Consider the following 23743-nt stretch of genomic DNA (forward strand, 5'->3'; position numbering starts at 1 on the left):
TGTGGACACTGCCACCTGACCATTGGTACAGTAGAGGAAGCCCACAGGTTTTACCACACACTAGACTTCCATGCCTAGAGCTACACCCCCTTGGTTTGAATCCCAGCTCTGACGCTTCCTTGCTGTGTGACCTGGGCAAGTCCTCTGATCTCTGTTACATCTGTTTTATTTGTAAAACGAGGCTGGGAATAGCTTGTGAGCTATAGGCTGTTTAGAATGCTTCAGGATTTTATTCATGAACAGCCATAAATATATTGCCTCATACATTATTTGTTCTAAACAAGCTCCTGTTCAACAAATAATGAAAAATAAAATGTCTGTGGCTGTGATTTCTGCTCATTAAATGTCTTGAAGAAATGATACCTTAAGCCAGGCTTGGAGGCTTACGACTAGAATCCAAGCATGTCGGAGGAAAGCCAGACTGGATTATATCGTGATTTCTAAGCCAGCCTGGAACACAGATCAAGGCCTGTCTTAGAAAGCAAAAATGGCGCCTATAATGTCTGCCTGACTGATTTGCACATGCTTATCTGAATTAGAAACTGGTGAATGCTCACTTCTGGGACTGCTGCACAGCGGAAGGAATTCAATGTCCTAGCTGAGTAGAGGAGATCACTGGAAGGCTCTGGCTTGCAGGGATGTGGGTATTGCTGAGGTGAATGCCGAGGGCTCTGTAGCAGTTCAGAAGACACGCAAGGGCCTGCTGCCCCAGGCAGATAAAGCAGAGAGAAGGTGACAATTGCTTTTGCTTCGGGCCTCCAGGGAGTGAAAATCTGGGAAGAATCACTAGCTGCCTCTGTCCCCCAACTCCCAAGAGAACAAAGACTAGCAGACTTCATCTCAAGACCACATCTTTCCTGAGAGGTGTAAAGCCTGAGTTAAATCTATAAACCTTAACCATTTGGTTCCTCCAAGCCTGGGCACCACTGTGCTCACCTCATCGCCTGCAGGGACAGTCTCCTGCGCTGTGTGGAGAAGGTAAGTGAACTCACCCAAGTAGTTGTTGCTCTTGTGCATTTCCGTAATGTTAATTTTTGTGGCTCCTTGGGGAATCTCTACAACCCGGTGGTAGCCCAGGCTGGTGAGGGCATGCTTAAACACGCCTGACACCACCTGGCAGCCCGTGTTATCACCGCCGCACACCCCACACTTGTCCACGACTTTGTCAGATCCCAGGAAGTCATCACAGCCGATGCTCTGCAAAAAGAGAGAAAGGGAAGTCGTAAGGAGGGTTGGCAGAAGGTCTACTGCCTCATGTGGCCCTCCCTCCCTTGTTCCTGGGACCGAGGAGATGGCTCAGGGAGACACAGCGCTTGCTGCACAAGCGTGGGGTTTTGAGTTTGGAGCCCAGCACCCACGGAAAGATAAATCTAGGCATGGCAGTAAATGCCTAAAGTCCCAGCACCCGAAGGTCCTGGGCTCTCCTAGTTTAGCCAACCAGTGAGAAACGGTTTCTGTAAGAGACTCAAAGAGGGAGATGGAGAGGAATAGGAGACAATAGCCTACGCCAACCGCTGGTCGCCATGCACACACGTAAGCTGTATGCCCATATACCCACATGCACATACATACACATTTTTACAGTTCATACATGCCTTCACTGGACAGATATGCACATAGCACCTACTCTGGGAAAGAGCCTTCCATTTCTTTTTTTTTTTTGGTTCTTTTTTTCGGAGCTGGGGACCGAACCCAGGGCCTTGCGCTTCCTAGGTAAGCGCTCTACCACTGAGCTAAATCCCCAGCCCCGAGCCTTCCATTTCAGATACTCATGAGATGTATCCTCCAGGGGTAGGTTGCCCCCCCCCCCAGTAAGCAAGATAGATCGATTTAATAGTTCATCTGATCCAGGTAATGGATCAGGAGAAATTGAATAGGAAGGAGGCAGGGTTTGACGTTTATATAATTGGACCAGTGAAGTTGTTTTTATACCCCTGGCTCCTATTATGGGGAGGGTCATGGATGCCCCGTGCTGACAATTTCCTAAATCTCTTTGGAACCACAGTAAATACCTCACTTAAAACTGAACTTTGCATTCTGGAAATCAGTCTGCAGGTTCCTCAGAAAATTGGACATTGAACTACCTGAGGACCCAGTTATACCTCTCTTCGGCATATACCCAAAAGATGCCCCAACATATAAAAAAGACACGTGCTCCACTATGTTCATCGCAGTCTTATTTATAATAGCCAGAAGCTGGAAAGAACCCAGATGCCCTTCAACAGAGGAATGGATACAGAAAATGTGTACATCTACACAATGGAATATTACTCAGCTATCAAAAACAATGACTTTATGAAATTCATAGGCAAATGGAGGGAACTGGAAAATATCATCCTGAGTGAGGTAACCCAATCACAGAAAAACACACATGGTATGCACTCATTGATAAGTGGCTATTAGCCCAAATGCTTGAATTACCCTAGATGCACAGAACACATCAAACTCAAGAAGGATGACCAAAATGCAAATGCTTCACTCCTTCTTTAAAAGGGGAACAAGAATACCCTTGGGAGGGAATAGGGAGGCAAAGTTTAGAACAGAGGCAGAAGGAACATCCATTCAGAGCCTGCCCCACATGTGGCCCATACATATACAGCCACCAAACTAGATAAGATGGATGAAGCAAAGAAGTGCAGGCCGACAGGAACCAGATGTAGATCTCTCCTGAGAGACACAGCCAGAATACAGTAAATACATAGGTGAATGCCAGCAGCAAACCACTGAACTGAGAACGGGACCCCCGTTGAAGGAATCAGAGAAAGGACTGGAAGAGCTTGAAGAGGCTTGAGACCCCATATGAACAACAATGCCAAGCAACCAGAGCTTCCAGGGACTAAGTCACTACCTAAAGACTATACATGGACTGACCCTGGACTCTAACCTCATAGGTAGCAATGAATATTCTAGTAAGAGCACCAGTGGAAGGGGAAGCCCTGGATCCTGCTAAGACTTAACCCCCAGTGAACGTGATTGTTGGGGGGAGGGTGGTAATGGGGGAGGATGGGGAGGGGAACACCCATAAAGAAGGGGAGAGGGAGGGGTTAGGGGGATGTTGGCTCGGAAACCGGGAAAGGGAACAACATTCAAAATGTAAATAAGAAATACTCAAGTTAATAAAGAAAAAAAGGGGGAAAAAAAAACCCTGAGGTTTGCCTCCAAATCTGTTCTACACTGCAGATCCTACCATTCGACAAAGTCACCCCCCAAAGCGCCATTTCCTGGCCCAGTTTTCTGGGAAATAAGAGCTGAGGCTCCGAGTCTCCACTGGTAACTGTGGTTCTGGAGCCCCGAGCACAAGCACATCCTCAAACGCAATGCCTGAAGCATCACCAGGCTGCACGGCAGGCAGATTTCCAATAACAGGCTTCATCATACGGTCAACCTCACTGGTGGAGACTCTCGTCTAACTAGAATCTCATCCCCCTACCCCCAATCTCATTATTCAGTTTCTTCTTTATTTCCCACCAACCATTTGTGTTTCTATTAGACAATTTTATTTCGCATTAAAAAATAAAGCTTTGGAACAAAACAGAATGATCTTGATTGAAATCTTTCTTCCACTGCCCAAGCTGGCTCCATAGGGCCCATGATCCCATTTCCTGAATTCAAAGCTGGAACTCACGGTCTCAGCAGAGAATTCTGTCACATTTCCATGGGTAGATAGAAGCGGGCAGAATGGAGTTTGGATGATGAAATGTTGGGATTACAGGATTATTCACTGGGGTTCAGGGTTACAGAAGATGAAATCAGAATGGTATTCTAATACTTGAGACACATGTTCACTGACTCACAAGCTTGCTGTGGGTTTGAATCTAATAGCAACCATGAGACCGCATCACGGGAGCAGAGTGGCGGGCAGACCATTCAAAGCTCCCTTTTGATTGTCTTAAACAACCATGGGTCTACCCACGTGGGTCCTATGGGTTGGATCCAGGGGTCAGATCAGAAGGTGTTTGCTCCTCAGCTTTGAATGACGTTTCTGCAGGCACCTATGCCCCCTTATTGCTTCCATATTCCTGAGCATGCATGACTCAGTCAGTAATCACTGGTCTCTCCACAAATAGCTTCTCTGTAAAACATTATTTCTGACAGTAACAGGACATCACCACAACATGTTCATCCATATCCATTTAGCCTTTCAAAATGCCATGTTTGCTATGTCTCTCTTCCCCTTTAAAGTGAAGTGTTCACCCCTCAACATTTTAGCAGGAAAGCAACAAGCAAAACAAAACAAAACAAAACAAAAAACAACAAAACAAAACAAAACAAAACAAAACAAAACAAAAAAACGATAGCCACACCCTCGCTGTCTTGCTTTCTCCCTTACTTTGAAACAAGAAATGCTACCACCATTGGATCAGGGGTTTGACAAGATAGTAAAATGGAAAGATGGCTCATTGGTTAAGAACACTGCCTGCTCTTGAAGAGCTGTAGAGAGAAACCCTTGTGCAATGTATGAAAGCATCCCCTGTTAATAAAATGCTGTTGGTCTATTAGCTTTGGTAGGAAATAGGGAGGTGGAAATTGTGGGGCAGAGAGAGGATTCTGGGATAGAGACAGGCACAGAGGTGGGGGTGGGGAGAGATTTGCCATGGACCGCTGATAGAGACAGACACAAAAAAAAAAAAAAAAAAAAAAAAAAAAAAAACCAAGAAGAGGTGACCAGCCATGTGGCATTCACAGAATAGAATAAATGGAATAATTGAGTTATGAGCTAGTTGGGGAACAATCCAAGCTGTTGACCTAGGCATTTATTCATAATAATTCAGTCTCAGAGTCATTATTTCGGGGAACAAAGTGGCTGGGTGACAAAGCATGTGGTTACACCCTGGGCTTGGTTCCCATCACCTACACGGAGGCTCAGAACTATGTGTAACTTCAGTTCCAGGGGATGTGATGTCCTCTTCTGGCCTCCATGGATGCTACATGCATGTGGTTCACATACAGACATACAGACATACAGACACTTACATACCTAAACTGAAAATAAATCTAAAAAGAAAATAGATCCCACTCTACTAAAACCAATAGTCTAACTTAATTATGATTATGACTATGGACAATGTGGTGGTCTGAATGAGGTGTCCCCCATCAGGCTCAGGCATTTGAATAGTTGGTACCCAGTTGGTGGCTGTTTGGGGATGAGGAGGTATAGTCTTGTTGAAGGAGGAATGTTACTATGGGTGAGGTTGTTCCATTCCCACTATATTCTCTGCATGCTGCTGGAAGCTTGCTATGGGAATTCTCAGCTGTGCCATCATCAGCTCTTATACCCCCAGAACCCCTTACTGCTCACTCTATAAGTTGCCTTGCTCATGGCGTCTTATCAGATCAACATATAACTAAGACAGAAGAGTAGAGGGAATATAGACACAAAGGCATCGAGGAAGGAACGAACAACACATGTGCATATCTCGAATGGCCGAGAAGCACCTAAAGAAGTGTTCAACATCCTTAGTCATCAGGGAAATGCAAATCAAAACAACTCTGAGATTCTACGTCACACCAGTCAGAATGGCTAAGGTAAAACCTCAAGTGACAGCAGATGCTGGCGAGGATGTGGAGAAAGCGGAACACTCCTCCATTGTTGGTGGGGTTGCAAGCTGGTACAACCACTCTGGAAATCAGTCTGGAGGTTCCTCAGAAAATTGGACCTAGTACTACCTGAGGACCCAGCTATGCCAATCCTGGGTATATACCCAAAAGATGCTCCAACATATAACAAAGACACATGTTTCACTATGCTCATGGAAGCCTTATTTATAATAGCCAGAAGCTGGAAAGAACCCAGATGTTCTTCAACAGAGGAATGAATACAGAAAATGTGGTACATTTACATAATGGAGTACTACTCGGCTATTAAAAGTAATGACTTCATGAAATTCTTAGGCAAATGGATAGAACTAGAAAATATAATCCCGAGTGAGGTAACCCAATCACTAAAAACCCTATGCACTCACTGATAAGTGAACATAAGCCCATGACACCACCATCAAGCAGGAAAAGCAGTTTGGAATGAGGGGAAGAATATTGAACTGGGCATAAGGAAGCCAGGGGCATAGACCTGGCTGTGTCTCTAACTTAGTGTGAGATGATAGCCAGGCTTCTCTACAAGGTGCCAGAAACAATCCTATCCTGAGATATCAGGGAATAGTGGCTGGAACTCTGGCTTCTGAATCAGGATGCTGACTAACTCATGCCTAATGGAGATGACTCAGAACTGGTGGCTTATTCCCAAACTCTTTTGGAGGCCCCGGCAAAATGTCATCATATGCTTAAGATGAGCATGGGAGCCTGTGAGCCCTAGGTCCTGTCGGTGCTCTGTGTTTATGAGTCTTGACCCTCTGCACATGACAGTTGAGTTGGTTTTTGGGTGCTTTTGGAGTTGTGACTGGAGATGCTGTAGTACTGACCACGTCAGGCTTTTGGAATGAAGAAGCAAGGAAACTGGAGCTAGAACCCTAGACGTGCTGTGGTAGCTTCTTACAGAATGCTGGGGCTTGTTATCATTGTTTCTACAGATTTGCTTACTCCCGAAAAGCATCTCATTTTTTAAGTAAATCTCATCACCATGTAAGCAGAGGACCCATCCCTTCTTCTATAACACTCTTCAGCTAGAAATACTATCTTCTTCATTTGGAAAAATTTTTTTAAAAAGGCTAAAAAACCAAAGGGAGGGCACAAGGGACCCCAAGACAACTCCTTACATGGTGCCTCCATTTTCACTGTTCAAACAGCATCTGTTGATGACATCCACAGTGAACACCTGCTCCCCACCCACCCACCACTAGTTTGAGTCCTCTGTTCTCCAGGTACTGCCTTCCGGAAGAGGCATATCTTGCTGTTACAAAGATGATTGGACAAGTATCAGATGTTCTTAGTATTTTCCCCGTGATTTCTTTTGCAACACATTATAGGAAAATTTTACACGTTGCGAGCCATCATAAGAGAAATTGCTCAAGAATTACCCTCAATTTGTGTGCCAAAATTAACCTAAATGAGATTTCCTGAGGGAAATGAGCAATCTGGACGACATATTTGTTGGTGAATTTTACAGGGAGGAGGCTCTGTCCATCATGGTAGGGAGGGTGGTGCCAGGCGTTCAGATAGTGGGGGTGGTTTCCAATTCCCTAATGGGAAGCAGGTGTTCTCTATGTGTATCACAAACATGCAAGGCAGGGCAACCTCAACTGGCTGGCTAGGTGATCTGGAGAGGTAAAACATGAAGCTTTAGGAAGCACGCCATTACAACAGTGGGGGAGGACATTAAAATGATTTAGAGCTAACACTAATTTTCTGGTACTTATGGTGAACTAATTTGTGGAAATGCATATGGAGTCCAAAACTTTGATGGATGACATTCTGTTGAAAGAAGACTTCTGCATATGATAAAGCGCTCTCTCATGTCACTGTGAGGAATGTAGATGAATTCCACCTTCTTGAGAAAGCAATTTAGCAATCTATGCTGCTTCAAGCGTCGCATTCTTTTAGGAATTTATGCAAAGGAAATGATAAGAAATGAGGCCAATGGTTTCAGGATGACAGAGCCCATCACAGGATTATCATCAATAATAAAAACATTAGCATCATCCTTAGTGTTCAACATAGGGAAATGGTTAAACAGCATATAGGCTCCCAGGGAAATGTTGGATGGCTCTTTCTCTCTGTACTATTATTATTAAAATGTTCTCGAAGACGTGCTTGTACCCTTGACCCTCTGGATCATTCGGCAGGCTTTCGGAGCTAACCACAACAGAGGATAATGTGATGTGAGGGCAGGGAAGCCATGAAGGGGAACCAGACACAGATCCTGCTTAGAGTCTAACCTGTGCTAGCAAAGCACAGCTTCCAGGCCCAACCTCTGTGTTTGTAAATAGAGACCAACCTGGACACAAACATGCCATTTGTTTACTGATTGCTTATGGCTACTTGTGGGTTATAATGGCAGGGCAGTGAGGTAACATAGACGGTCCAGTCCACAGAGACTAACGTATCTATAATCTGGCTCTTAAAATAAAGTTGCCAGTCACTGGTCTAAGTGTAAAGACACAAAAAATGTACTTCAATAAGGCTTGCGAATGTTTTAAGGGTGGTGGGTACAGGTTCAGATGAAGCAAGACTGAGGTTCGGAGAGTTGCTCTCCATTGACCCCAACTGCCCCATCCTGAATCCTCCATGTTCTCTTTCCTCTGTTCTAATCTGGTTTAATTATTATACAGAATGCAAAAAGTTATTACCGAAGGGGCTGGGAAGACGGGCTCAGCTAATTAAAATTCTTGGCATATGAGCATGAGAAGCTGATTTGGAAACTGCTTTTAATCAGACCCATGGCTGTCACATTTCGGGGCCCATCTTACTCCATCAGAGAGTAAAACCTCACTAATGGATTCAACCAGAAGAGGACATTGGCACTCCTGTGGGGTACAGTTAGGGGGGAACCAAGCACACCAGTGTTTACAGACCTGTCAGGCCAACACGACATCCCAAGCTACAAGCCAAACACTAAACTTTCATGTTTTAACTTCCCAGGGACTGAGAAGGGCTGGGGGGAGGGGACATGGAGTGATTAATGACAAGAATATATACAAAAGTAAGGTGCCCATACATTCATTGTGTAGAAGAATAGAAGCCTCTGTTTTTAAACCAACACAGTGAATTCAGTGTAAAGATATTAGACATATCTGGCAAAGTTGTAATTTCTCAGGGTCTCAGAAGGCAACTGGCACTAGGAAAATCCTGCATTGTTTGGATGTGTCCATCAGAGGCTGTGGACTTGACGGTCAGTGTGTCAGAATGGGAAATTTCTACCATAAGGAAGCAAAGAGAAACCACTTGCATTCTATAGCACTGAGTTCTGGAAGCAGACTATCAACTCAGAGGGGAAGAGTCTGTTGGGTTGAGAGTCCTGCTTCAAGTGGAGGCCGCTCTCTGGAGCACAGGCAGCTTGGGCCCACAGATCCAATCTCAACCAGAGGCACCTACTTATGTGAATCCTGACACCAGAAGGCCAGGATGGAGACTCAGACTTGTATCCCTGCCACCCCTGTGATGCACATCCCATCTGCAAATGTGTGTGTTTGTGTGTGTTTGCACGCCCAGGTGTATGTGTATGCGCACGTGCAGTATTCTCCACAGGAAACCTATAAGTCTTGTAGATGGCACTCACCTAAATGACTAGTTTAGGAATAAGGAATAGTAGCCAAATATTTAGAGGAATGATCTCTGGGAAACATGAGAGGAAAGGTGGACCTACCTCAGGCTCACTGCATATTCATGTAATCCCACATGCAAGATCCTGCCATGGTGGTTCACCATGGTTTCCCTCTTATAGAATGTTAAAAAATTGTGAGTGGAACGGTCAGGATTTTTATTTTCATGATGTTCGAGAAAACTCTTAAAAACCTGTCTATATTAGTTATGATATCTAGCATTTCGAGGCTTTCCAGATGCCCCTTTATGGTGATCTCTAGGAGCATCGGATGAGATGCTGAGAGAAGGCTGCTGGGAAAGCACAAGGCTTGGAGTTCTGAGACTGGCTGGGAGCGGGTTGGGGAGTGGTAGGCTGCCTGGGGAAGGGCTGGGGTGCATTGGGGACTGGTGGACTGGCTAGGGGGTTGGTTGGAGAGTAGTGGACTGAGAAGCTTTTACAAATGATGCTGGCAGACACAGGCTGTGCTTAGAAAATGGAGGAACCTAGAGGTGGAGAAGCACATGGTGGCCTGCAATAGGTTGGACAGAGATGGGTGGGAGCCTGGATGCTGGGAACAGATTTACAACAGAGGCTGAGGGCACAGGGGATGTGTCCTGAAGGAAAGCCCAATTGGACTGAGAATGGCCACCCACGGGTGAGGGCATGAGGAAGCCTGAAGTCCTGCCAGGATGTCACTGATGTCAGTGCCCTTCAGATCCAAGTCCCAGGCGGTAGGGGTGGGGCAGTCATGTGACAGAGCCATTGTACAGCCAGGGTCCAGTGTGGACCCCAATGATCATTCTCATTTATTTACCCGTCACTGAGGTCAGTCATGTTAATCTGCTCACTCTGCCTCTTTCCCTGGGAACTGCTTCTGCAGCTGAAAATGCTGCCATTTTAACTTTGGAATGAGAATCTTCTCAAAAGAAATAGAGGCTAACAAGTTTACTTTGAGAACTGGGATACAGCTGAGTGGATGGAGTGCTTGCCTGGCACGCATCAGGCCCTGGGTTCCATTTCAGTTTTGAAGAAACTGAGCATGGTGGTGCAGGCTTCTAATCCCAGAACCAAGGAAAGGAAGACAGGAGGGTCAGAAGTCCAAGGCTGTTATTAACTACATGGCTGGAGTTAGGCTAGAGCCTGGGCTACAAGAGAGCTTGTCTCAAAATATGGACATGACAACTCATTACATCTTTTTCAGCTTCTAGTTAATCAATGGGCACCCATAGCACAGCAGACTAGGCTTTACCGGTGGCTTTTATGCCTAGAAGAAATCTTGGGCCCCTCTAGGCACAGACGGAGCCTATAGTCTAACAGCACCCACAGGTGATTCCTGAGCACACAGACGTCTTCGACGTGCTGTTCTACTTCTCAGCGGACAGCAAGTCTTTTGTACAGAGCTAGACCACGTGGTTTCTGTTATCGTGGCTCAGCTGAACTATTGCAATCTGAAAGCTGTCCCAATAAAACTTTATTCACAAGAGCAGGAGATGACAGCTGAATCCGGCTTCTAGACTAGACTTGGTTCACCTGCCAGATCTACTGGAGTCAGGCCGCTGGCGGGACCTAGAAAAGCCCTGAATCAGGCTGTTCCCCAATGCTCTGAAGGCTGAATCGCCAAAGTGGCTCCTTCCCTTGTGGATCCTGGAAACCACATCTTGTAACTGTCAGCCACCTTCGTGATTTTTCCATGTGGTTGTTTCTTGTTACCGGGGAATAGCCAAAGGGCAAATGAAATAACCCAGTACTTTCTGGGCCAAAAAAGTGGGTTTTTTCAGCGGTACCACAGGCTCGGTGAAAAGCCTTTGGGCACATTGCTCCCTGGCTCCAAGGGTTTGCTCTCTTGTTTTTTTTTTTTTTTTTTTTTTTTTGGTTCTTTTTTTCGGAGCTGGGGACCGAACCCAGGGCCTTGCGCTTCCTAGGTAAGCGCTCTACCACTGAGCTAAATCCCCAGCCCCTGCTCTCTTGTTTTTAAAGGTTGTTACTCATACCATTTTGCTTACTATGTGGAGGTTCTGAGAGAATGAAGAGAAAATAAGCTACTATTACAGTAGGAGCTTGTTAAGCACAAAGTACCCCACAATCCAACTCATTTCCGATGCTCCCTACCAACGGCGTCTATGTTCCTGTAGTGTTTTGGGGAGTATTTCCCTCACGGTGATGGATTTCCAGTGTAACTGACTCCAGTGAGGCCCAGCTCTCAGACAGACTTTGGAACTCACTCAGGTTGTCCAGGCACTCGTGAGCAGAGCTGGCCCCTGCTGCTGGTCGCATCTGCTGGCAGCAGCAGGTCAGTAAGCAGGATGTAAGGAGATGGGCGCTTTGTCACAGGTTTCTCCACAGACAAGTTAAAAGAATTCTTTCTCTCTCTCTTGGAGGCACTCAAGGAGGCCGAAGCTGCTGCAGTCTGGGATCATTTGACCTGTTAGGTCACTCTCTGTTTACTCTGTACTCTTCCTTCTTTACCGAACTGGCATCCCAGCCCGCTGAATGACAACCGACTCTCTCCAGTCACAACTAAGACAACACAACATGACCACTCTTTGGCTTCAGATGGAAAACAAAATGCCTTTGGAAAGCTTCCTTCCGGTGTGATATTTATAATGGGGGCAGAGGTGGAGAGAGGATATATTTGAAATCTCATCCCCCTGAGAAGCCAGGTCCTCAAAAGCACCAAAGGATCTGAAGTCAGCCCCTTTCTCTACAGACAAAGAAAACAAGCCCCAGGACGTGAAGGGACGTCTCCAAGATGGCTGGGTGAGGGCTTCCTGCCTACAGCCTCCTTCTCAGGACACCATGGTGTCCTCCTTCTTCAGCCCGGGGTTTGACTGTTTCCCCCATCAAATGGTTTACACCTCCTTCCCTTCTTTTTTTTTTTTTTTAAGCCACCCAAATCAAGGCATTTCTTTATTACAGCCAGAAGTATTTTTCCTGGGGGGGGGGGACAAACAAGCAAACAAACAAGAAACTCAGGTTTGAAAGTGAAATGTTTCCCCGTGTTTGAAGGCTCACGTAGCTCCTAGTGCTGTTTTGAGAAGTCGTGTGGCCTTCAGTAGCGGCAGAGCCTTGCTCGAAGAACTGGTTCAGTGGGAGCGAACCTTGAGGTTTATAGCCCTGCCCACGGGGCATTAATTTGTCATTTCACTTTCTGTGTGGTGTCTGCGTCCTACTGAGGGGTGCATAATAGTCTTTGGTGCAATCTCCCACCCTCATTGACAGAGCCCCAACTGCCGTGTCTCCCCAGCTGCTGACTGACTCACCTCAAGTCATAAGCCAAGTAAGCCCCTTGTGTCCTAAGCTGCTGCGTGGTAGGTATTTGGTCACAGCAATGAGAAAGCAAATGGTACAGAGGCAAAGCCCAGCTCTGAGGGTCTCCATGGCCAGGCATCCCACCAGTGCGTGTGAAGAAAGCCTTGATAAGGAGTTCATGCGATTGTAGGCTTTTACTAAACTTGCCGAAGGGAAATATTCCAACAGCCAGTGGCCAAGAGCTCTGTTCTTTCTTCTTCTATTTCTCCTCAGAGCATCGCCTCTCCACCATGGAATGGCATTGGTGAGGGGCACTTGAGGAGGAATCTAATTAAGGAAAGTTTACTCTAGACTTTAATGGTTCAGAATGGTTTGCTTTGAACCGTAAGTCGTTAATTTCTGTCTCAGTTGGGGGTTACCATTGCTGTGATGAAACACCAAGACCAAAACAAGGAGGGGAAGAAACGGTTTGTTTTGCTTACACTTCCAGATCACTGTCCTTCTGATAACTGAAGGAAGTCAGCACAGGAACTTAAACAGGGCAGGAACCGGGAGGCAGGAGCTGATGCAGAGGCCATGGAGGGGTGCTTCTTACTGGCTTGCTCCTCATGGCTTTCTCAACCCGCTTTCTTATAGAACCCAGGACTACCAGACCCAAGGATGACACCACCCACAAATGGCTGGACCCTCCCCTATCAATCACTATTAGGAAAATGCCCTACATGCTTGTTTGCCTACAGCCAAATTTTATGGAGGCATTTCCTCACTTGTGGTTCCTTCCTCTCTGACGACTTTAGCTTGTGTCAAGTTGGCATGTAACTAGCCAGCACCACAGTTCCCTTGTCAACTTGACACACAAACACATCACTGCCGAGTCTGACTCCTTCCATGTCCATCCCCAAGACCACACACTAATAAAAATTATGATAATATAAGACGTCTAAACCCTTAAATGGTCCCACAGTTTCGAATTTAAGCACCTTCAAAGTTATCACTTCAAAGTTATCTAGTCTCTTTTCAAATCCAAAGTCTCTATCAAACTCCAAAGTGTCCTTTTCAAAACTTTAGACATCTCTTAACCGTGAGCTTCTGTAGAATCAAAAATAAATTAAACACTTTCCCACTTCAAGCGGGAAGAACCAGGCATAGTCGCAATCTAAGCAAAGTAAAAGCAAACTCCAACAGTGTAAATAACGCCGTGTCCAATAGCTGGGATTCACTCTCAATCTGGGATCCTCCAAATGGCTTGAGTCCTCCCCCATGCTGTGCAGCACACGCCGCTTTTCTTCTGAGCTCCATGCTCCACACCACCACTGCCGCTGTTCTCGGTGCTCATCCTGTGGTAGGCATTTCCAAAATGCTGGACTCTTCTGCTCCAACTGAGCTGCGCCTTCGCCAGTAGTCACCTCTCCTAAACTCTCTTTATGGTGCCAAGCCTCAGCTTCTCTGCATGACCCCTTTAAATCTAGGCTTTCAACTGCCACTGAGGCTGCACCTTCACGAGCAGCCTCTCCTAGTCTCCCACAGGGCCAAACTTCAGCTGTTCTCCATGACCCCCGCCATGCCGTCAAAGCCACCTGGGCGACTTACACATCACCAAGCTCAGCTGCCAGCAGTTTCTGTGTTTTGACTCTGAGGAAACAGGTTCCCAGAAGACTTCACCTCAACACATGCTGACGTCTTCTTAATCACCGCTAATTTCTTAGCTCCAGCTGACCAGCATCCATTGCCACAGCAAAACAAAGATTATACGTTAGTGGTCCTGATCAATTTTTAATCACAACTGATTCTTCGGCCCCTGCTAACCAGAACCACGGACGCTCAACTCAAAATAGCAAACAGGCCTGATAAGTTTTTTAAGTGACTCTCAAACTTCCCTCTGGAATTTCACAAGCCAGACGTCTGCATTTCTCTCAACATTCTTCATTCACGCTCCCGCAGAACAGCTCACCAAGCTTTGAACACTCAACAGCGTCTCTTGCCCAAAGTTTCAAAGTCCTTCCGCAATCCTCCCCAAAACAACAAGGTCAGGTCCATCACAGTAAAGTCCTACTAACCTAGTATCAATTTCTGTCTTAGCTGGGGTTAATATTGCTGTGACGGAACGGCATGACCAAGGCAACATGGAGAGGAAAGGGGTTATTTGGGTTACGCTTCTACAGCACTGTTCATCACTGAAGGAAGTCAGAACAGGAACTCAGGCAGGGCAGGAACCTGGAGGCAGGAGCTGATGCAGAGGCCATGGAAGGGTGCTGCTTACTGCTTGCTCCCCATGGCTTGCTCAGCCTACTTTCTAATAGAACCAGGGCAGACCCCTCCTTCCCTTCTTAATTAGGCTCCTTTGACCAGGCGAGGGCAGTTTTATTTACAGTAGCTACTCCTGATGAGCTACGGACACTCCTTTTAGAATGGATGAACCGGTTTGATGGGTGATGTGAGAATGCGTTTTAGTGACCAGCAGAAAGTATGGCAGGAAGAAAACAGACAATGGCTACTTGATGTAAGGCCACGTGGGAAGGACTGGCTTCAGGCTAGAGATAGGGCTCAAATGGTACAGCACTTGCCTAGCATGTGGAAGGCCCTGGGTTTGAACTCTAGCATGCAAAACACACAACAATAAAGAAAAGCCTGCTCTCCAAGGCTGGGAGGAGGTGGGGGTTGGGGGGGATAGAGAAAAAAGGTGGGAGGGAAAGCAGTAGAGCCACCAGAAGCCCCAAGTGGGAGGGGGAGGAGCAGTGACCTTGAATCTGAAGTTCACCTGCTGTGACTTAAAACACCTCCAGTTCTCAGTTCTGCCAAATTGTCATCTCCATCTAGGCTTGTGCCTATCTTCCTGCCTTAAGAGTTTGGGCTTTAGGTCCTAGCCCCTCTCCAAGTCCCCAATCTGAAGAAGCCTCCTCAGTGGGTGTGTACTTCTGAGAGTCTTTCTCTGCATCCATCACTGCTCAACTAAGATCATTCTCAACATATCATACAGCCACGGGACAGGTGACATTGCTACCTGTAAAATGACAGCATTGAAGGATAATTCACAGTCCTGTGAGGCTTAATAGACAAGGCAGGTGAAGGCAGCTCGTTCAGAACTGGCATGGGAAAGAGCTCAGGAGAGGGCGTATGGGTCTGCACTATGCTTGGGAGGTTGCCTACGATTTGCTCAGTACTCAGCTCATTGGGAATCGGGATGTTTTATCCCACACAAGGCGAACACGCCTCTGAGCCCAAAGGAGGGCTGGTCTGCTTGTACAGTCCCCTGAAATTCCACTTGTGTTCGCACAGGGTTCTCAGGTAGGATTTTCGGCCAGAGTGACAGCAACGTTGTAATCACAGGGAGCGATTTACATTTTGATAATGTTCTGAGGTAATGGTGAACAAGGCTTCAGGGCAATCCTTCCCCTTCAGAAAAATTTCTTATAGCACTTTTATATGTATGCGTGTGCATGTCTGTGCACTCGGATTCACGTGCACACGTGACGGTGTGCAGGTGGAGCCCAGATGTTGATGCTGAATATCTTCCTTTAGCTTTCTTTGCCTTGCTTTTTTTTTATACATTAATTTTTGTTTTATGTAGATGGGTGTTTTGCCTGCTTGTCTGTCTGTGCACCATGTGTGAGTAGTGCTAACAGAGGCTGGAGGAGAGTGTCAGTATCCTGGATTGGGAGATACAGATGGTTGTGAGCCACCATGTGGGTGCTGGGAACTGAACCCAGGTCCTCTAGAAGAGCAACTATGCCCTTAACTACTGGACCATCCCTCCAGCCCCTTTGCCTTGTCTGTTGAGACAGGTTCTTTTCCTGTACTGGAGCTCAGCAGTTGGCTAGATCCTCCTAGCTCCACGGGGTCCTCCTATTTCTGCCTCTCCTGTATGGCCCCTGTGTGCCACCATGTAGGCTTTTACTGTTGGTACTCAAGATCTGAACTCATGCCAGGCACTTTGCCAATGAAGACATCTCTCTAGCATTTATTTCTGATTTTTTTTAAATGAGGTTTTAAGTGTGAAAAAAATCACCATTTTTCTTAGAGGCCAGCTATGATAAAGTCTCCAATCAGAACAGAGATCATGCTGACTTAGGAACAGCAAGGGAGGTAGTCAGGGGGAGCCTGACTCAGGCATGCTGGATCACAGCCTTGAGATGAACTATAAATGGAAAATATGCAAGCAGAGATACAAGCATCCCTTGGAAAATGGGGTGACAGGAAGCTGCAGGAATATATGTGACAGTTCTTGACTGGAGCACCCACCATGGTCTCAAAATCTCAAATACCATCCTTTTGAGTTCTCTCAAGAATTTTGAGAGGTAGGAATTATTCTTCTTACTTGTGGTAAAGTTCAGAGAGGTTTTATGTCAAAGGACACACAGGGGAGGGAGATGGCTATGAGGTACAAGTAAGGTCCTTATGGCTCAGGAGCCGAGGAGGCTCCTTCCTCTGCTGGCTGGACAGTTCTCTGGGCAGTGGAAACTCCTCTTCCCCAGTAAGAATCAAGCCTGGGAACAAGGGGCTGCTGGTTGGACAAGGGGCACACATCCCTGTTTATATTTCTTGGGCTGTTTTTCCAGTTTTCCCTAAGACCCCTCCACACAGGCTCAGCTCCCAGTCCAAGGCCTTCTCTCACACAAGGACTGACTATAAATAACAGATTCCCCATTCTATAGCTCCCATGAAAACCTCTGACATACCCATCCCTCCTACGATGGGACGAGTATCGCACAAACCCTTCCTGAATTTCTTGGGTCCCGAGGCTCTCACTGAAGTCATGGTTAGCATTCCCATTTGTCTCTCCTGGAATGGAAACTTCGAGTTAGCATTTATGACGAGGAAAAACGCCAGGTTTCTTGGGAGATGTTTTGGTACTCCAAGAGCTTACTCTTCCAGGCTCTGGTCGTCATCATGAAATTAGAGAGAACACCTCCTTACTCTTTCTTCTAACCGTACACACATCCAATACGAGCATTCACGTTACCAGGTAATAAAGACGTTGCACTTCATGCATTCTCAGAAGGAAGGCATTTGGCTAAAATATCTAAACATGAAGGCTCCTTTCTTTATACATCTTTTGAAGGATGGCTAAGAACAGGGCTATCTGTCAAAGTCAATGGATTCCATAACAATAACGCAGGTGGGAGCCAGATGAACAACACTCGTGCTGGCAGAATATTTCCTTTCTTCTGTAACCCTAACCCAAAAGGTAGGGTAATGGCAGCCATGACACCTGCCTGCGTGTGCTTCCCAGTGACCACACCAGGGATACAAACTTGTGACAACCAATATCTGGGACATGTTAACCAGTTGGATAAACACTGGTCCTTCACCTTCCTTGATGGAACCTTGACGTTCTTAATTTTCTCCAGTCCCTTCCTTAAAATCCCAACCATATTTATGAGCTTTTAAATCATGCCCCCAGATGTGGCTGCATCAGCAAGGCAGAAGCCTCATGGCTTGAGGTAATCTATTCTGCATGTGCATGCGAGATTTATCTTCCCAAGGTGCTGCTGCTGTCAGCATGTCACTTCTTGGGCTCCGAAGACTTCCTGATGTCACCTGTCACTTAAACAAGCTGAGCATTTCCTCATAGCCATTACGTATACATTTAGGTCCCTGATTCCAGATGGGGAGAAGCTAATGCCCGAGGTTGCAGCAGCCTCAGGACCATTTTATCCCAGGTGTACATAACTCTGCCAATGCAGACATTCCGAGAAAGATCCATTGTCTTTATCCTTTGATGGCAAACGCTTTGTTAAGGTGGTAAGACACACTAACTAGTGGCAATAATTAATAAATGTGTATTCTAACATTTCTGACAGCTTTCTGACAGTCATGGTCTCTGCTTAATAAAAGCATGGGTATACGGGAGGAACTCAATGCGATTATGCTCTATTTAAAGTCAAGTGAAGGCAAGCATAACAAATTCAAAGAGCTACAAGCAACTTTTATCTATTCCTAACTTAAACAATGGCTGCCTTGGACCGCCAGTCAGCTAGAGAATGGACTTGAGTACTTTAAAGACCGGAGTGCAGGTGATACAGAAGGAAAAGGGAGAAGCATCTCTCCTGGAGAACAAATGTAAACAAACATTAGTACTGAGCCAGCCACAACACGGAGAAGAGTGGCCACTGGAGGTGCTCATGGCACACAGCAAAACAATAGAAAGGAGGACAGGTATTCACTAATGACTGACCTGCCTTCCTTTCAGAATGAGCACACATTAGGTAGTAATAACTCTTGACTTAAGTACAATTCTTATGGCTACAACTTAACTTCCACCTGACTCATAGAATGTCTCATTTCAAGAATGGAGAGATGTGAGCTTAGATCCTTGTATTGCAAGATGGGCATTTTAATAATGGTGGTGGTGAAGAAGGAAGAAAGAAGAAGAAGAAGAAGAAGAAGAAGAAGAAGAAGAAGAAGAAGAAGAAGAAGAAGAAGAAGAAGAAGAGGAAGAGGAAGAGGAAGAGGAAGAGGAAGAGGAAGAGGAAGGAGAAGGAGAAGAGGAAGAGGAAGAAGAAGAAGAAGGAGAAGAGGAGGAGGGGGGAAAGGGAAGGGGAGGGAGAGGGGAAAGTGAAGGGGGAGGGGGAGGGGGAGGGGAAGGGGAAGGGGAAGGGGAAGGGGAAAAAGAAGAAAGACCTTGTTAATCAAAGTGTAAATGAACAGCAGAGTGGAACATAGTGGGTAAATCTGATTACTTTCCTACTGACATTTCATCTAATCTTTATAAAAGAGCCTACAAGGCAACTATTTTTTTTCCTATTTCAGTTAAAGAACCAAAGTTGAAAAAAAAGTAAAGTGGTTTGTTGGAAGTCACATGGCATGACAAAATCATGACGACGCCCTGGCCTGTCTCCACAGCTGGAGAGTTTCCTGCTCTGCCGGGATGGGGCACCAACGAGTACCAGGAACCTCACATTACACAGACCTCCTGAAATGGGAGAACTGACCCCAGCTATCAGATCTGTGACCTTGGGAAGATGGTCAAATGAGCTAAGCCTCTATTTTCTCATCTATAAAATGGGCATATAAGGGCTAAAGAGATGTCAAAGTATAAACTCCCAAGTAAGCAAGAACTCCCTTAGTCTCAGGGCAGTGATTACTGTCCGTATCAGTATTCCCATACCATATCCTTGAGCTGCAGCAATCTGGGCAAGAACACATGCAGTAATCCTATGCAATCTTCACATAACATGGTTGTGCATGTTCTACCGGTTGAGACCTTCACCCATGCATGCAATGTCTCTTGATCAAGTCCCGTTCCCTTCCCTCTACTTCCTTCCCTAGCTCCTCAATCCTCCCCCTCTCCCAATTTCATATGCTAGCTCTTTTTTCTATTTTGTTTCGATTTGTTTTAAATCCATGAGGTGCTGACAGTATGCATGGGTGTAGGACCGTCTGCAGGAGCATAGGGGAGCCTGTCAGGGTCACAGACTGAAGAACTGACTCTCCCTCTCCCAGCAGTCATCGGTCTCCCATAGTTCTTCAGCTAGGGGTAAGGCTTCTTCCCCACCACCTTCCCCTCCTCTGCTGGTTCCTTTTCTGGTTCCACCCTACACAAGGCTTGTGCGTGTAGTCACAGCTCCTGTCAACTGCTATGTGTGACTAGGCTGTAATAGTGAGACCGGGAAATAGTTTCACTACAGTCATCCCCTGTCGCTGGCTCTTCCAACCTCTCTCCCTCTCCTCCTTGGTGATCTCTGAGCCATAGGAGGAGGGATGTGATGTAGCTATCCCCTTAATGTGCTATTAACTAAATCATTTGATAACTAGTCCATGTTTTCCAATCCAAGCAACCACAGGTTTCCCACTGAGAAAGACAGAAGAGAAAATACATTCAATTCTTATGCTTTCTAGTTTGTAAACTGATCTATTTTTAATCTCACAGAAAACCAAGCTGTTATCTTCAAGACTATCTGCTCTCCTGACAAAACTCTCTTCTCTCATGATTACTTTCCGCAGATTGATTTTCACTTTCCAAGGTGCCCCGGACAAAGTGTGTGTGTGTGTGTGTGTGTGTGTGTGTCCCCATATTCCCACCCAATAAATCTCCTGTTTGGCAGAAAATGTTGGTAGCTTCCATGAAAGAGTCTTTTTGTCCCCTTCTGTCTAAGAAGCCTTTTCATAATAGGCCTGGAAGTCAAGGTAAGTGTTGTAGGGATTCAAGGACTTCTTGGCTTTTCTCCCATGTTCAAATTATCTCTTGGAAAAATGAAGTCCTCTATTTCCCGAAGTCCGCTAATAGAAGTGACAGTTCAGAGAGCTTCAAATCTGGCCTTAACTAATGGGCTGTACACAAATGCGACCTAAGCATGTTTTTGTAAAATGGGGGCTTTAAATAGCATTGAATGCTTGTGAGCACAAGGCCACGGGGCGGCAGGAGGTATCTGACCATCTTAATGGGATCAGGCTTTCGTGCACAAACAATGGTGAACAACGCCCACCCCAGGGACAGCCATCAGAACGGTTTTCATTTGTGCTGTGTGGAGAGGCCCTTAAAGAGCTGCTAGTCAGAAAAGAAAAAAATGGAGTGACTCGAGTGCAGTAAGACAGGGTGTCCACACGAGTGACCCCGCACAAGGCATGGCCCAGCTTACACGGGATGGCTCTCTCTCTTCTACCCAGCTGCTGCCCTGGGCATGGCAGTCAGTCAGCCTTCTCCTTTAAGACTCTCTGCCTCTGACCTTTGAAGTGAGTTTTAGTGTATTTGTTTGATGTACTTTTTTCTCCTTTGTGCCTGTCTGTCCCATTAGTAAGGATATTTGCTCCTAAGTTCCCTCTCTAATAGGGTGTCCGGTCTGAGATTTTGAGTAGGATCCTTTTCAAATCACATGGAGATTTAAGAGTATCACTTAGCTAATGACTTAGGAGGGGGCTTATTGGGTTAAGTGCCTGCCAAGCAAGCATGAAGGCCTGAGTTCAGAACCCATATAAAAAAAGCCAGGCTTGGCCACACGTCTCGGCAACCCTAGCCCAGAAGAAGCAGTGATGGGTAAGTCCCTGAAACTCACTGGCCACTCAGTTTAGCCAGTCAGTGTTTTCCTGATGCAGCAACAGACCCTGCCTCAAAAAGATAAGTCAGGAATTAATTGAGGAAGACATGTGATGTTGACCTCTGGCCTCCACGTGCATGAACATTTCACACCACACACACACACACACACACACACACACACACACACACACACACGATCTGCTCTTAAAGAGAACTACCAACTCATCTTCATCACTGTGGCGGCCTCCATGGGCTGAGCATTCTGGGTGCTCTGTGAGGTGCTCTACACATCCCATCTAATGCTCTTAACAACCCAGTGAGGTGTTCCCTCTGGGTCCATGTTTGACAGATAGTTAATCATGCATGGAAGAGTCAAGGGGTGACATTTCTCAAGTGAGGGAGCAGGTACGGTGGAGCTGGGATCGGAGTGGGCTTATCTATTGCCCAGACCATGTTCCCACCCACCATGCTTCTCTGACTTTCCTTTCAGCTCTTCACTGCAAAGCCGGACAGATACGTCACATCCATCTCAACATAAGATGCACAGCATTGCTTATTAGAACCCATCCGGAATGGCAACAGGTGAAAGATGGGCACGCAATAGCCCAAAGTTGATATGGCCAAGGAAGCAGAACTTGTCCTCTTAGAGGACACACTGTTGACAAATGCTACAGGCTCTCACTTAAACGTGGGAACTAAAATTAATCTCAGAGGAAGAAAGAATAGTAGTTACCAGAGTCTGGATGGGGAGAGATGGGGAGAAAGAGGGATTGGGAAAAGGATGGATAATATACACACAAATGTAATTGGATGGGAGGGTCGATTTCTTTTTCAAAAATACTTCATTGTTAAATTATGTGCACATGAGTCTGTATGTAGGTTTGGACATGTGAGTGAAATCCCTGCAGAGGTTAGAAGAGGTCACTGCCAGAGCATGGATCACAGGCAGTTTTGAGCTTCCCAATGTGGGTGCTAGGAAATTAACTTGGGCCTTTGGCAGGAGTCGCAAGTGCTCTTAACCATCAAACCATTCTCTATCTCTGAGAAGGACAACCTGTTCTGCAGCATGGTAGGTTAACTCCTGTTAATGTATATTAAATGTTGAACTAGCTAGGGGAGACGGGGAGATGGCGGGGGAGGGGGAGAGAGAGAGAGAGAGAGAGAGAGAGAGAGAGAGAGAGAGAGAGAGAGAGAGAGAGAGAGATATTGAGAGAGATGTAGTTTCAAATGTTCCTACTATGCAGAAACGATGCATGCCTGAAGTGACGGATAAGACAATAATCTTCATTTTAAAGGTGTGTATTTTGGTGTTGTCACACTACACTCTATACATATTGACAATTGCTACTTGTTAGTTAAAATTAAAGTGCATTTAAAATAGCTCATGGAAAAGACTGTTGTATTCGTCAATTTCCTACCACTGTGATAAAAGACCACGACCAAGGCAGCTTATAAAAGACAGTGCCTCATTAAGCTTAGGCTTCTAGAGGATTAGAGCCTATGACGGTGGAGCAAAGACACGAGGACAGCAGGAGCCGGGAGCTCACATCTTGAACTGTGAGCAGGAGGTGGAGGGAACACATCTATAATGGTCTGATTCTCGAACCCCAAAATCCACCCCCAGGGGCATACTTCTTTCAGCAAGGCCACACCCTCTAATCCCAACGGACAATAGTGACAAGGGCCAAGATTTGAAGACTCTAACTTTCAGAGTCACCAGGAAAATATTTCTGGGAGCATTTGCCTGCTGAAGGTTAACCAAGACCCAGCGGTCCCTAAGATCTTGATTTTGAAACAGTTTGTCTGTCTGTCTGTCTGTCTGTCTGTCTGTCTCTCTGTGTGTGTGTGTGTGCGTGCGTGTGTGCATGTTGCTAATGTGCACATGTATGTGTGTGTATGTGCTCACACGGGTGTGGGCACATGTGCTTGTGCTGGAAGTCACTGTCAGATGTTGTCTCGGGTTTCTCTTCATCTTATTTTGGACAGGGGCTCCCACCGCACCCGCAGCTCATTGATTTGTCCAGGCTGAGAGGCCAATGAGCTCCAAGCATTTGTCTCCGTTCATTCCACACTAATCCGACCCTCCAGTGTAGGTCTACCTTGCTCAGCTTTTATGTTGGATTTGAACCCAGGTCCTCATGCTCGCACAGCCAGCACTTTCCCAACCGAGTGGTCTCCTGGAGACTATCTGCCCTTTACCTCTCTTCTGCTTCCTTTTCTTTCCTCACGTCACTTTCAAATAAACGGCAAGCTTCAAGTAAGATGTCAAGCTGTGTGGACCTGAATAAAACAACTGTACAAGACAATTTCCTCACACACGGCTT

General features: G+C 46.1%; 1 protein-coding gene across 3 annotated transcripts in view; it reads right to left on the minus strand.

Moving 5' to 3' along the window:
• Positions 1 to 23743, minus strand: part of Thsd4 (thrombospondin type 1 domain containing 4) — a 627039-nt gene that overhangs the window by 101106 nt on the left and 502190 nt on the right. For all 3 annotated transcript variants that reach the window (XM_087562028.1, NM_001429247.1, NM_001429249.1), the window contains 1 exon segment: positions 993 to 1197. In XM_087562028.1, the coding sequence (XP_087418154.1) occupies positions 993 to 1197 (205 nt within the window).

The sequence above is a fragment of the Rattus norvegicus genome, chromosome 8, assembly GCF_021556685.1.
Source record: "Rattus norvegicus strain SHRSP/BbbUtx chromosome 8, alternate assembly SHRSP_T2T, whole genome shotgun sequence".
Taxonomy (NCBI): Eukaryota; Metazoa; Chordata; class Mammalia; order Rodentia; family Muridae; genus Rattus; species Rattus norvegicus.